The sequence below is a fragment of the Polyodon spathula genome, chromosome 20 (genome assembly GCF_017654505.1).
Source record: "Polyodon spathula isolate WHYD16114869_AA chromosome 20, ASM1765450v1, whole genome shotgun sequence".
NCBI classification, from domain to species: Eukaryota; Metazoa; Chordata; class Actinopteri; order Acipenseriformes; family Polyodontidae; genus Polyodon; species Polyodon spathula.
Window position 1 is genome coordinate 29080735 of NC_054553.1, and position 15047 is coordinate 29095781.

Below are 15047 nucleotides of genomic sequence, written 5' to 3' on the forward strand. Positions count from 1 at the left end.
ATATAAAAAATAATAATGTTTATGGGAAACCAGAAACGGAAAGTCTTTGCCTATAACAAATAACTTTTGCTCACAGGTCTGATGTTTTATTATTTTTTAATATATCATATTCAAATACATGTGGTTCTGTTACTTTCCAGTGGCTCAAGGCTGCATATTTTGCAAAAAAAAAAAAAAAAAAATTAACAATCAACATGTTCCTTTCTCGTGAATTTGCAATTACAACAGACTGATTTACCCTACATTTCTCTGTATACATCTGCATATTTCCAGATGTGATACGCACAGTAACAACCTTAAAAGGGTTGTTATTTTAGCCACAATACTCCCAGGTTATATTCTGGTGAAAAGTGCTGTTAAAGACAGGCTTCACGATGTAAAATTTTGGGTACTTGTAAGCTCGAGGTTAATGAACTAATGTGTATGTACCATACTTATCTGTAACTGCAGTTAACTTTCCTGTTGCATAAAGGGATGTTGTCTTTTGCAAGGGACATTGTATAGATCCATGAGATGGTACTGGCAGAAGCAATGGCCCTGATGAAAACTTCCAGATGTTTTGTGCTGGTGACCAGTCCATAGCGACTGGGTCTTGAACATCATCCTGCTACTTACAAGGCAGACAAGTCTCAGACACCATGCAAAAAGATTAAGCAACCTGATTGGAAAACCAGATCAATTAGAAAAAAAAGAAATCATTTGATCCAACCACTATGGAATATGCTAAGAGAATGCTGCTTGCTGGAAAGGCTGTATAATATGCACCAATAAAAGTCCATTACTATACAAATGATCTTGGCTTTAATACTAGAGCTACATTACCCGTCATGTTTGATTTCCAAGTCTTAGCCTCATGGCCAACCATTATGACTGGGTCTGATACTGCCATGGTGTGATGGAAGTGTGTATGTGTGTGTTGAACATGGTTCGGATGTGGTAGCATCCACAGCAAGGTCTGGCACTCGTTAACCATAGTATTTCAATGGTTCATGTTTAAACATGACACAGATATACAGGTGGTTTACCAGAAACTGTAATACTGTGGCTCTTTCTCAGTCCGTGGTGTGTGTCATACAGAACCACGATGGAAACATTTACAAAGCTGTTCGTACCCATGGGACCTTGCTATTTGTGGGTGGCGCTCGCTGGCCGTTGGAGGAACCGGAATTGGCTGCTGAGGAGAAACCATTGATCCTGACAATGTTTCCCTGCTTATACTAGCCCAGCCTACAAGCCAAACACAGCCTGTACCGTGAACACTGCAACAATCCTCCTCAGCAGAATGCTGAACCAATTAAAAACCTATCTTTTTAAAGTATGTATGTATGTAATGGATGTAACCACAAGGGGTGCATTTCTAGAAATTGTGTACTCTGTTCTTAAAGGGATAATAACCTTAACAAATAGTTTCTCACCTACCATTCCAGTTAACCCCTTATTGTTTGGAACATTAAAAAGACAGACTGACTCCTGAGTTGAGCCTTACAGCTGCATCTGTCCTGCCCTTTTCCCCCACTGGGTGTCAGTATTGGGCAAGTGTGTTTGACTCCCACAGTATCACACACAACTATTCCATACAAACCACGTGTTTTTTTTTTTTTTGGTTTTGGTTTTTTTTAAGACTTTGGTTGTACAAAAGCTCTCTTGTTGAAAATTAAATAGCAATAACAAATAACACATTAATGAAGGTTGTGAGGGGTTTAAATTAAACATTTTATTCTATTTTTCTAAATCTTAAAAGTACCCAAAAATGCTGGCACAGAATCTAGGGTGCTTTAATCGAGCTGCTTTTAAAGCACAAAGTGAGGATCAGTACAGGAAATACAGTGTCAATACACTTGAAAAACATTAGCTCTAAAGGTATTATCAGATTTACAACAAACAAAGCTATTATTGTTGCATGTTAAATTTCATATAATCACAAAAGCTTTTTTTAACATCAGATAAAAATGTATCATCTCTTAGGCAGGGCTAATGTTTGTGCAGTAAGAATATATTAGCTGCATTGCTTTGTATTTTTTCCTTATGTCTGTGTCACTGACCTAACTCACCCCCAATGCTTACTAGTCACATTTACATGCTAGCATAATGCTTAAGTAATGCTTTAAGTCTTTCAAAAAAAAAAAGGTATTGAAATAATCATACAGATTAAAATATGCTGTACGTTTCCAGGTCCCTCCAAAACAGTGATTCCTGTACGGCATAAATAACTGGACTAATACAGACGTAGTGTGGTATCTCATATTCACAGGATGGGATCAAAGTGCTCATGTGTTGGCCAAACATGGTCTGAAAAAAAGAATAAAAATGACTGTCACTGTCCTTTCTTAAACAATAGTTGCAATATTATAGCATTAAAGTGGTTGAGGCTAATGCAATGTGTACCTTTCCACTCTTTACAGAACTCTCAAATGTGCAGTTTTGAAATAAACACCTGTTAAAGCATGATGTGCGGTTTATTAAGAGATCTGTTTGCAAGCCTTCCTTTCAAATACTCTTGCACTTCCATTGGTTGTTTCACCTGGAGTGAGTGATATTGTTCCCCACCCCTTCAGAGCCGCCTTTCCTGTCAATAACCAATCGTCTCCTTCCGTTGTTGAGTGACAAGCTTTGATCCTGACACTACTGAGGTGAACGGACCTCAGTAGTGAAAATGTAACAATGCAAGCACAATGAAAACGCAGTGTAGTACCAAATCTCATGTTTTAAAATAGATGCAAGTTTGCTAAAAATCGAGATATACATGTGACATTTAAGATGTATTAAATTACTTTGCAGCCACAAACACTTTACCTGTTAATTGTATAACTCCAGACTGTTCAGATTTTCAGTTAGCAATGAAAATCTAAGATTGTAACATGAATCGTCGTGCACAGGAATTCAATCCCTTGTGTGAGATTTTTTTTTTTAATGCCAATTCAATGTTTAAAAATAACAGGCACAGGTGACGTGTGTGATAAGTTGCTTTGTAGCTGATGGGTGGTATTGCTGCTATAATCTGTGTGACTGGTTGTTTGTCATCTGCACTGTGGGAGCTGGGTAAGACACTATGAATGAGAGGCTCTGCTGTGATGAAAGCATGCAATCAACTGATGACATGCAGACAGGCAACATGCATGCTGAGGCTTGCCATACTGTACCTTTCCATCACAACTTAAACTGTGGTTGGGTTGGAGCTTCCAAACACATGCCCTTTAACCAATCAGAACAGACAGTGTGTAACAGCACGTGGATACAGCTTTGCACAGACTGAACACCTGCTGAACTTTCAACACTGTCATGAAACACACTTCAGCAGTAATTATAATATAAACAGTTCCACAAATGCCTTAACTTGGATTCATAAAAATATATTTAAAAAGTCACCTTTACAAGTTAAAGATTTTCCACTTGTAAATCTTAGTTTTGTTCATTCCAATTTAAATTTGTTACTGGTAATATTATAAATAAATAAATACATAAAAAATTAAGAGCAGAAAAAAATAAGCTTATAACAGAAAAAAGAAAAAAAAGGCTCACACAAATGCATTGAAAAAATCTTTCTACATCTTACCAGAATCCATGACCACGTTGATCGGACAGTCATAAGCATTTAGATACTGCAGAGGAGTCAACAGAGCCTCGTTCTTCAGCAGGTGCTCAATGTTGTCCTGAGGAACGATCAACTCAGGCACCTTGTCCAGGACAGAATCAGCTGAGTTTTTAGAACGCTAGACATAAAACAAATGTGCGTGCATGAGCACAGCTGCCAGTGTGTTAACCCCGGACCCCCCTTTGCACAAAGAGTCTATAGAAGCACAGATACCACCTGGGCAATTATTAAAAATCTGCTCAAATGCTACAGAACCAGCAAGGGACCCACAGGGAGGACTGCATTGATCTTTCTACAGTCACAGGAAGGGGTTGAGTGGAAGAGCATTAGGCATGTGCATCACGGTGTGTGTATGTGGTAAACTTTAGATACGGTACCTTGGGAGTCTTGAGCATTTCCACCCCCAGTTTCATCAGCATGGTCAGGGATTCGCTCACTAGCTTCTCAGGCGGCTCGGTTTGCTCTGTCTCTGTCAGCCTCCTGGCTGGGACGCTGAGGACCTTGTAGCTCCACTGTTGAAACAGCCTGTTGGGAATGTCATGAGAGATCACCAGGATCCGGGGCTCCAGAATAAGGGCACTGCATTCAGAACAGAATCCAGGTTTAAATGAGGGGATCAGCAGTTAGGGCAGGATTTTTAAAGACTTGCACATGAAGACAATTAATAGATAGGTGAGGGAAAGAAAGAAAGAAAAAGAAAAAAAGAAAGAAAGAAAGATACTCTGAGAATGTACTGCAATCTAGATGAGATAACCGCTCAATGAAATGCTTGCGTTCATTAAACTTTTCGAAAGTGTAATACATGGCTCAATCTGTGCTGCTATTGAGGTATAAATAACAACAAAACCAGGAAACTCAGGATCAGATTCCAAGCAGTATTTCAGTATTTTTTTTTTTTGTTCAGCAGTTCTCGTTCTATCAACTAATAAAACGTTAATTTAGATCAATATGATTACAGATACATACACATTCATATACATAAACCGATATTAATTACAGTTACATACATATATATTAGCACATCAGTTGCATATTGTTCAGGTAGTGTGAATAGGGTGTAAGAGACAGGATCAACGGTCTATATTAACTCATACATGAGCACTGCTCAGTACTGTCTCACCTGTGTCCTTGCTGCTGCATGTGTCCCAGATCCCGCAGTACAGAAAAAAGAACATCATTGGAAGACTGGAATAAAATAAGAAAGGCTGTTTGTTGCTGGTAAGCAGCCACTGAAATCACAAACATTAACTTTAATACAAGGCCATACGTTTCGGAAAGCCCGATTCAGAAGGAGCTCTGACAATCACTGTAAACCATTTCTAATTCAGCAGAGAAAAGGACGAACACAGCAGTTCTAGAGAAGTTGAACTAGAAACGGGTTAACAATAAGACTAATAACAGCATCACTTCCAGATTACACACATTATTTAAGTAGTATTACAATTGCTGGTAAATTAAAACTATGACTTTATGAAGATTACTGACACCATACATTTTAGAACTACCTGGTACACCCTTTTCTAGTCAAATTCTACATTGCTAGCAATTGGTAAAATTTTGATGCTTGTTTCTAGGGCCTTAGGTTTCTAGGTTACCTCCACAATGTGTAGAAGGTAGGATGGGTAGAGCAGAAGCAGGCCAGTCACACCATCACCCTGAAAGTAACGCTGCAGGTCCTGGTAAAGCTGCTCATAATATCCTAGGGCAGGACACAGAGGTTTCAATGTTGACCTGAGACACATGCCCAAAACAACTTGCTGCAATGAATAAGCAGCTCTAATGTTCATGTGTTCCCCCCCCCCCCCCCCGAACGGTGGTACTGGCTCATGGGGGTGGCGACATTGCCATAAAAATGTAAAAATTGCAAATCTGTTTTTCTGCAAAGAAAGGGGGGGGGGGGGGGATAGGTGGGTGGATGGGGATACTGATGATGTAATTGCAGGTAGGGTCTGAAATTGGCCAAAATTTGTTATAATCCCCAGATATGAGATGCACAGTGATTCACAGGTTCAAAGGACACAATCTTTGTTCAAGTGGAGTGTATTTTAATAATCAATACCTTTAGGAGCAATTAATCTCCATAGCACTGCCCTTAAACACATTAAGTTTATTTTAACAAAGACATCTTCCAACTGTTTTTTATTTTTTAAATGTGACCTTTTTCCAAATTATATGTTTTCTTACCTCCGAGGTCCCTTTTGTCAGCCAGCTCTGGTGATATTCTGGCAATAAATATTAGCCGATGAAGCAGGAACTTCTGAATGCAGACAGCAAAAGCAGAGATTATAATTTTAAGTCAGTGGTTCAAAACAACTACATTTATACAAAATACAGCTTGGTCACAAGGCAGCATATACCAGCTCTTTTGTTCAATTGCAATGTACATTTATAAAGACTCAATCATACAAGAATGCAGGCTCATGTTAAAATCAGTTTGACAAATATATCATGTGTTACCATAGCTGCCAGAAATATGTCTGAGGTGTCAAATTGTGCAATCACAGGTTTTTCTTTGCTATGTTATTTATCAAGTGTACTCTCTATAACTCCGCCCCTCTTAATTTAGTATCGCACTAAGTCTTTCCACTTACACTCCTGCAACAGACTCACCACTTCTTCCTTGGGATTCAGCAGCATCCTCTTATCCAGAAGGAGATGAAACAAACTTGTCCTAATCTTCTCTGCACTACCAGTCTGACTTTTTGTTTTCTCGTCAGCCTCCATTTTTATTGGTCCCTGTACTGTAAAGAATTACTGGCTTGCTAGCCTGGCTGCTGCCTCAGAGGGATTACCAACACAAAAGCTTTTCAGTTTACAGGCGTTTGCAGGTGTCCAAGCAGCAGTACTTTGGAACTCATGGTTGCAGCAGCCCGATTTTGTGTGTTTGCATGCGACTGTTTAATCTACATTGTAGTGTTTGTTGGCAATCTTGTTTACCCTTGACGGTTTGGCTGAAAGGCTGGGTTGCTGTGACAACAGACCACATCCTTCTTTGGTGAAGCTCTTCAAACGTTTTGCTTGAATGTTAAAGCAGAGTCTTTCACTGGGAACTGCAGTTATCGTTGCATTACACAGGCCAGGCTTATGATGTGTGTGTGTGTAATACCACAGGAAAAAGTGCCTAAAAACATAACTGTGGATAATTCACTTACATCACAGTCTTCTGATGAGTTCGATTTCATTAAATTCAATAACTGTTTCATCTTGTAGTATTCAGGGTATATACTCTGCTCTGAGATGAGATGTTTCTTTACTGCAAAGGACTGCAAGCGGTTGTAGAACACACTTTAAATTAAATATATTAAATAGCTAGTGACATGTTTAAACATGTTCCTTTTGTTCTGAAAAAAAGATGTGGGGCGAAGGCTTCACTCAAATACAACACAAAACCAAACCCCAGCCTGATTTTTTGCTTTGTCTTTATCTCAGGACGTGAGAATGTCTACAGCAGTCAGCTACTGGCACTGAAATCTTGAGCAAAATGTTCTTGGGTTGTAAAAAACGGAGAAGCACCAAAGGTTTTGAAAATACTAAGCAACTTGGATTACCTTGTCCTTAAAAAGTTAGTAGGTTTACACATTGATCACAATCATAAAAGCTTCTTAAACCAGAAGCATTAGAACAATGCTCTGCAATTATAGATCTAAAATGTAGCCTACATAATTGAATGTAACCCAGTTTTGTACTAATGTTATTGTATGTGCTTGAATGGTCACAGGTTTGTTTGTTTAACAGTGAATTATAAGATCACTTTCTTAACAAGTATTAAACATTGCAATCTGATCCCCTGGTTATTAGCTATTACACTATGCTAAGGAGGGAGATCATATCTATTCTGTTGCATCATAATGAATGATACAAGTGGCTGAAGAATGTAGGGCAGAGACGTGGCACAACAACATGCCATGAAGCCCTCCCTACTGTCACCTGAGAATAAGTCATTTCAACTCCAGTCGAAGGTAGATCATCGAAATTCATTACAATCTGGTGTCTGCTTGTAGCAAAATAAGGACCTGAGCTAACCATAAAATAGACAAAAGCCTCCTGAATTACGAGTAAATACAGAGAATCAACTACCACTCTGCGCCTCATATTGCACCCAGAACTTCAAATAGTGCTACGTTCTGATGACTTTGAAAAAGTCTTTTAGTTGATTTAATGAAGTTTAGTATTGAGTGTGTGAGTGTGTATGTATATATATATATATATATATATATATATATATATATATATATATATATATATAATGCGTTTTATCGCAGAGTATGTGAAAACGTTTTGCCAACACGTAATGTTTCATAATGTTTTTGATAACTTTGATGATTATTACCTTTGTTAAATACATATTTTTGAAAGACTATCCCTGAAACAATTTATTATAAAAAGAGTGAATTGTTACAAAAATACCGGGTGCCTTTATGATTAAAACAAAACGTGCAGGGGCTCAAACGCAATGCATTGCATGGGTGAGGTGGTAATTACACGCAGTGGACAAAACAAAAACGTCCATCGACAAACCTTTCTGACTTCCCTCTGTTTATTTTGCCGAAGCATGTACATTGACACTCTTTCTTCAAAGACGAAATCCTGCATTTCCAAACGCATGTTCGGAATCCTTTCAGCGCTGGACGCCATGACACCGTTGTTGGTGCTGGTTTCTTAGCAACGCTGTAGCGAAGTGAAAAGAGGGGGTGTAGCGTCTTTTTTTTCTTAAAGGTAGAGTGTGCCTATTAAAAAAATAACAAAACAGATATTCTTGTCCAGAAATGTATGATTAAGAATTTTAACTAATTTTGTGTTGATGATTATTGGGGTATAACCTGCTGGAACTGCTATACAGTCAAACCAAGTAGAACGTTTTCAATACAGCTGTGTAACCCTGAATAAGCTGTTGCTACGAGCGTTCGTTAGTTTTGTTAACAGTCTTCCCAACAGTACCGTCTGATTTTACATTCTCAGACCAACAAACCTAGACCATGCAGTTTCCAGGGTAAGCTTCCTCCAGAAATGTATCTGTGAGGCAAGCATATTTCAATCACTAGACTTGTTAAGAGTTGTTGAGCTTTATTTGCTTTTTCTGTTTTTGTTTTTGTTTTTTTTAATCGGTAAGGTCAGTCTTTCAACAGTTGGCACACGTGCAGTTGCACTAGCTTAATTTACTGTGCAATTGCCCTTACCAACTTATCTTCAATGGCAATGCAGACATGCTACCATGGGTATGAAACACAAGCACAATGTGCACTCACAATGGAATGCGTGAATGGTACTATCACATCGTCACAGTTTGTCATACTGATGGTATCAGAATGGTATGAACCAACACATCCTGGTCAGGCAGTGCCATGGCATCATATGATTCATGTTAGTATCATGCATGCTGCTTGCAAGAATTGTTTGATTTGACTTATACTTGAATTGAATTAGTGTCTCGCTGTACCTACAGTACAGCTCCAAGGCTGCTGACAATATATTTAAACTCGGAAATCCTGCTCTAGAGGGAACAAAGAAGTGTTGAACTCTGTTGTACTACAGTGCATCTCAGGAAACTATCTCAGTGAGCATCTTGGAATGAATCTGTGAGTCTGTTGAGGGATTTCCAGTTTACTAATTTGCCAGTGTTGCAGGTGGGACAGAGATTAGAGCTGCACACCCCTGAAACTCACCTGCCTGCTCTACCAGCAGGGTCTTTACAGGATTCTTGCATACTTAAGTAGGGGAGATTTACAATATGCAGTACAGTTACCATGTGATGTACAAAAGAGAAGAGGCAATACTGCTGCAGGCAGACTCGTGTTCAGTATCAGACTGCTAGGCCCACCAAGAGGGCGGGGAGGACGAGGAAATTTCCCCAGGGCCCAAAGCTGAGGAAACACAAAGCCACTTTTTCAGGAACAGTGGCTTGAATTTAGTTCCAGGGGACAGGAACCTTGTTTGAGGTAGCTTTGCTGTATCAAACCCCAAGTCTCCCCTTTTGTGCCATGCAGTGGCCTGAAACCTAGTCTCCTGAAACCAAGTACCAAGCCACAAAGTTGCTCAGTGTTCCCTCAGTTTAAGTGGTAAGATACAGGCACAGAACTGATCTATTAAACCTCTCCAAGGGGTATTGATGGTACCTGTCACTTCAAACACAATTTCTGTAGTTTCCAAAAAACTAGAACTTATCAAGTACCTTGTACCTTGCTACCCTGTATCTGTAATTGGCTGCCCTCCATAACTCCAAGCATTCAATTGTGAGATATAAAGCAGCACATGTAAAGACATCGGCAAGGTTATCTCATGGTGAATTTTGTCTCTAGATTTCACTGAGTTTATATTTAGTATGCAGCTATACTGTATGTCCCCTTGATAAAAGGTGTAGAGCACGATGAGCTGGGAGTGAACAAGCTCACTAGATTCCCCACACAAAAGTCACCTGGTTACCAAAGAACAGGTAAATCCAGTAAATATGTCCGCATTCAAACAATAGCACAATGCAGTCAACAATGAAATGCTGGCTAACAGATGCAAGGTGTCAATGCACTCTACAGGCATGGTTATAATACAATGTGTAACAAAAACATTTGAAAGGTGACGCTCATCTCTTCTTTTTATAGCACATATTTATATAATAATAACTGTGCTTGCTAGTATGTACTTGCATAGTTTAGATTTCATCTATAACCAGTTTTTGACAGATTTGTTTGACCTCTATGAACTTAACTGCCTGCAGCAGCAGGAGGGTATGGGTATGCTTGGTAAGCTCAGTTTCAGCTCCAGGAAGCAACACAAAAAACGTTTGCATGCTGAAAAAATGTACAAGAAACCTTTGTATTTTTAGACTATTCATTTAAAACAATAAGTAGCAAACACCCAGTAGAACAAATATGTAGCAACACTACAAGGGACACAGTCAGTTTGTTCTCTGGAAGTCTTTCTCAATTACTTCAATAGTATTTTTTTTTCCTCGGTATTCATAAATGATGTATTCATCTATGCAAGTTCTAAGCCCGTTTTAAAATGTAAACGTGGAACCCCAGAACAGAACTTCGTTTGTTAAATAATGGACAGGCTTGTTTAGGTCTTGATCTTCAGGACTTTCAGTCACGTGTGTGCAAACTGTATTAATAGATCTAACGTGTGCACGACCCGAATTGCACCAGAGACACAATGGAAATGTTACACAGCTAAAAAGATACAACTTAACACAAAATATCCTAGAATGTCCTTTAGCTATTATTCGTTTTACACCAATGTGTAGCAAGTTAGGCACCTGTTTCATTAATATGACCTGAAAAGTTGACACTACAATGGTCCAATGAAAATGATCGTACAGCTTTAAGTCCAGGACAGTAAGGCTGTGTTCCAGTAAGCCTACGGTTTACAAGTCACCAAGTTTACCAGCACACACGAATGATTGTTAATCCAGATTTGAAAGAGTTTTCTCCACTTTTAATTGATTTTTGTTGTTGTTGTTGTTTTAAAGTCTATGCAGAAAACAATGACGCCTCCATATTGTTTAGAACCACGCAGCAACAATATCCAAGGAAGTAGGTGTTTTTGACGAAAGCAGTAAAGAGCCGTATTTCCTTTTAGAAACACTGAAAAGAACGCAGGGATCAGAATCTGACCAGTTTAACCAATGGGAGCGTTCACTGAGATCATTCTTATAAGATCATTGGCAAAACTGGTCAGATTCTGCACAGAATCTGCGCAGAATGATCTCCGTGAACGCACCCACGGTATCTACTGGCTCTATCAGACAGCAGTACCTCGAAAATGTACCTAACCCATAATGACACACGACACAGAGAGAATTAAAGAAAGGTACAGTGTAATATAACACAGGTCGTTTAATACAAGGAAGCGTTTTCCAGCAAATCTATACATACATTAGGCTACTTTGATAATTGGCATGAATCACGTGTATTTAACATGACTAGAAAGACGTTTGGAAAAAGCCATGGCTAGACAGTTGAATAAAGTCAAGATAGAATACAATTTTTGTGTTGTTAGCAAATTGGTTAATACACGTTGATGTGTATCTGTATATAGCCCAATATAAATGTTAGATGAAGTTTCACATTTGTAGTAGTTGGTAAAGTGTAAATACATCAATCAAAGTAGTTAAACATCGTTGGTAATACCCAGCCCCCCCCCCCCCCCCCCCCCCCCCCCCCCCCCCCCCCCCCCCCCCCCCCCCCCCACTGTGCTTTTACATGTATTAATTCGGCGTTAATGATAAGCAGATCACATGTGGTGGAGAAAGGGGTTCCAGGGTCATGCCCCCATGGCGAGAAGCACCCGTAAGGGGGGTGACCGAGACAAACAACACCAGTGTCATTTTAAAGCTCATTTCTCCAAGGGGGGTCCAACAAAATAAAAGAACGCATTGAGGTAAGCCATTGAAGGAATGCAGCTTGATCAGCAACAAGGAAAAACAAACCATCTCAAATTACAAAATCCGCCACGAGAAACTAAAACTGCGTGGCACCTTTTTTTTGTATATAGTATAACTATACATTAATTATGATGGATATACGTGCTTTATATATATAAGATATTATATATATTATAATGACCGACATGTGAAACCATGGTAATTGTGCCATATTTGTACTTATCCTATACCTACAATAAATAAAAGGATAACAAGTCACACAGATTGAATTTGGCATCACGTGTATATAATATGTAAATATGCTGTATTAAATTTCATTCAAGTAAATATGTGATTAATTCTGTGATTAATCTAACATCCACGATGTACAGAACACCCATCACATTGTTTTTCTTAAAGACACATTTTAAATTTCCAATTCAGAACGAGTATAGGCAGCCAATGTGCAAAGTATTTATAAGTGTCTATTTCAGAATCCAAGGCAAGATAGCCGCCACAATCGCCACGATGACGATCACGGTTAAAAACATTATTATCCACTGTAACCTGCAACAGCGCGCTTGACGATTGCCAGTTCTAGTCGTAGCAGGCCTAATGCTGACCGTGTCCTCTTCGGACATGGGTCTGCCATGGCCACTGATGGTAAAGATCTGCGAGGGACTAGCTGAGCTAGTCGGGGTAGTACCAGTAAGGTTTGAATCACTAGAACCAGTTCTGAATACAAAGTCCTGGATTCGCCTACTTCTTGTTGGTCTGGTCGGGGTTGGACTCATTACCTCTTCTAATGTGTCTAAGGAATTAAAGGGAGAAGACGCGCTCAAAGCGACGGGACTCCCTGGAGAGAGGGGGACCTCCAAGGTCTGCTTGTTCTTGTTGCTTGTCACTATGAGAGGAATTGGTGTCTTCTTTTTGATGTATGTCAGGTGCCGGCATATCGGGCAGATGATATTCTTCCGAACTATATCCCCATGTCGGTTAAGGCTGACCAGCGTCTTTACCAGGCAGTCGTGGCAAAAGACGTGCCCGCAGACCAGAGTCCTCTTTGCCTCTCGATAACTTTCATAGCACACGGGGCACTCGTCCGAGCCGGCTTCGTTTTCACCTGCCTCTTCTGCCTGCAGTGGAGGTGCGTCGGGAGAGTCGGACATTCTTTCTTATAAGCTCAGATCACGTCAGCTAACTCCGATCATTAAAAAAAAAAAAAAAAAAAAAAAAAGCTTAAAGTGTGTTGGCAGATATCACTAAGTTTAGCATCTGCTCAGTAGCTGGAGGGGTCTCTGTGTCGTGCCCGCACTCTTGACAATGGCATTGAACAGAACAAGCTTAAAGACAGCTGGCGGCTCAGTTTCCACTCCTGTCGGATCAGTCGTGTTGTCCTTGAGTAGAAGCACCTGCCCGACACTTCCTTTTTGTGTTCTTATTTTTCAGTCATGCACAGCATCCCAGCGGGGGACGGCGAGAAAATGCAACCATCCAGACTCGGTCTAATATCTGGGTTATTGAACAGTCTGGGTTTCAACCACAAAAGCGATCTGCGATGCGAGGTGTGTCTAAAAGTAGATTCAGTTGTCGAAGCTGCTAAACCTGATTTTCCAATTGTTGATGTGGGTAGCCGTAGCCCAAAGCTTCGGTTTCTAATACGCTAGTTGTGATTGAAAAAGTATTAATAACGAAGTATAAAACCATCTCAATTGTTGACATCAAAGGGCTGTGTAGCCCCTTCCGTCAGTCACGATATTTGATTTTGATTTTTTTTAAATATTATAAGTTTGTGTGAACTCTCTGGAATTCGAGAAGCTGAGCTGCCAGACCTTTGGAGAACCATACATGCATTCTATAATAGATACATAGTTAGGTTACTTAACATGGTACGCACACAGTGAGTGACTGGAGGAGATAGTGAAATCTATGGGAGAGTGTCAGTCTTAAGTAGTCTGGCTCGTATTTCCAGCCCACAGGAGTTCTATGCAGTTCTATACAGTAACTCAACCCCATCCAGCATGTGATTAGGCTCTGAAGCACAGGCGCACTGTTGAAAATGCAGCAGTGTATCCAGAATTTGTAGCTTTATGTAAATTGGATGTATTACATTTTTGTTTTTAAAAACTATATATACTGTATGTGAAAAAATAAGTTTTATTTATTTTTTTTATTTCAGGAATCGTACAGTTGCATATGCAACTGCTGTTACAGGACTCTGTAAGAATGATGATTTCGAGAGAAGATTGATTATTATTTATTTTTTTTAATCAATGGTTTAAGTGCAGTCATGTACACGTCCAATAGTTTGACTTACTGTTTAATAATAAAAACATGTTTTTCCACACACACACACACGCACACACACACACACACACAGACACACAGACACACACACACACACACACACACACACACACACACACACACACTGAAAAGTTACTATACCTTACTTTATTTGTGCCGCTACTTGTCTAAGAGAAGGTCTGCCCTCTTGTGAATACAATCGGTACTGCAAGAAGAGTCTTATTTGATTAAACCGAGGTTAGCACTTCTAGTCCAGGTCTTTGTTCCAATGTCGTCAAATATTACATTGAATATTGAACTAAATTAAACCATTGAACCAGTCTAAGCAATGAATAAATACATTGTATTAAACCTGTAAGAGAAATGAACTCCAGTACCAGGCTTACCTTCCCCCAGAGTGTCTAGGATTAATCCCTCGCCCCTCTTTTAAGAAATACGGTATATTATGCAGACGTCTAATATAACCCTTTTGTAATTCGTAATTTAATAATAGCTTTGAATCGGCTATACAGTACATATGATATTGCAATTATAATGTAATATGCAAAACTCTAAGGAAACTAAACCAGGTATTGTTCAGGCCGTCAATTTATTATTGCATTTATTAAAACATAAACATAACTGGAACAAGGATCTGGGCTGGGTACCAACAAGGCTATAGACCAAAGCACTAGATACCGGCTATGGGCTATTGTTTAGAAAAGATCCGCCAGCTGATAGAATATACACTCTTTGACACCAGGGGGCGGCAGATTTCCATGGAACAACATAGTCTGGATTCCAGTTAACTCA

At 39.4% G+C, this 15047-nt stretch overlaps 2 protein-coding genes across 4 annotated transcripts; both read right to left on the bottom strand.

Moving 5' to 3' along the window:
- Nucleotides 1–48: 48 nt before the first annotated feature.
- LOC121295255 (testis-expressed protein 47-like) lies at nt 49–8241 on the bottom strand. 3 transcript variants are annotated; one of them, XM_041219701.1, is made up of 8 exons: nt 8111–8241; nt 5777–5849; nt 5188–5291; nt 4713–4777; nt 3970–4171; nt 3554–3710; nt 3141–3192; nt 49–2289 (listed from the first exon to the last, which is right to left on the bottom strand). In XM_041219701.1, the coding sequence occupies exons 1-7, from the start codon at nt 8225–8227 to the stop codon at nt 3155–3157; spliced, it is 756 nt and encodes a 251-aa protein (XP_041075635.1). In that variant the 5' UTR covers nt 8228–8241; the 3' UTR covers nt 49–2289; nt 3141–3154. The 3 variants fall into 3 exon arrangements, with proteins under 3 accessions (XP_041075635.1, XP_041075633.1, XP_041075634.1); XM_041219699.1 differs by lacking the exon at nt 3141–3192; XM_041219700.1 differs by lacking the exons at nt 3141–3192; nt 8111–8241 and adding an exon at nt 6203–6531.
- Nucleotides 8242–12209: 3968 nt separating this feature from the next.
- LOC121295736 (RING finger protein 222-like) lies at nt 12210–13764 on the bottom strand. The gene has a single exon (XM_041220735.1). It carries the CDS (start codon nt 13115–13117, stop codon nt 12434–12436), a length of 684 nt encoding a protein of 227 aa, XP_041076669.1. The 5' UTR covers nt 13118–13764; the 3' UTR covers nt 12210–12433.
- Between the last annotated feature and the right edge of the window lie 1283 nt (nt 13765–15047).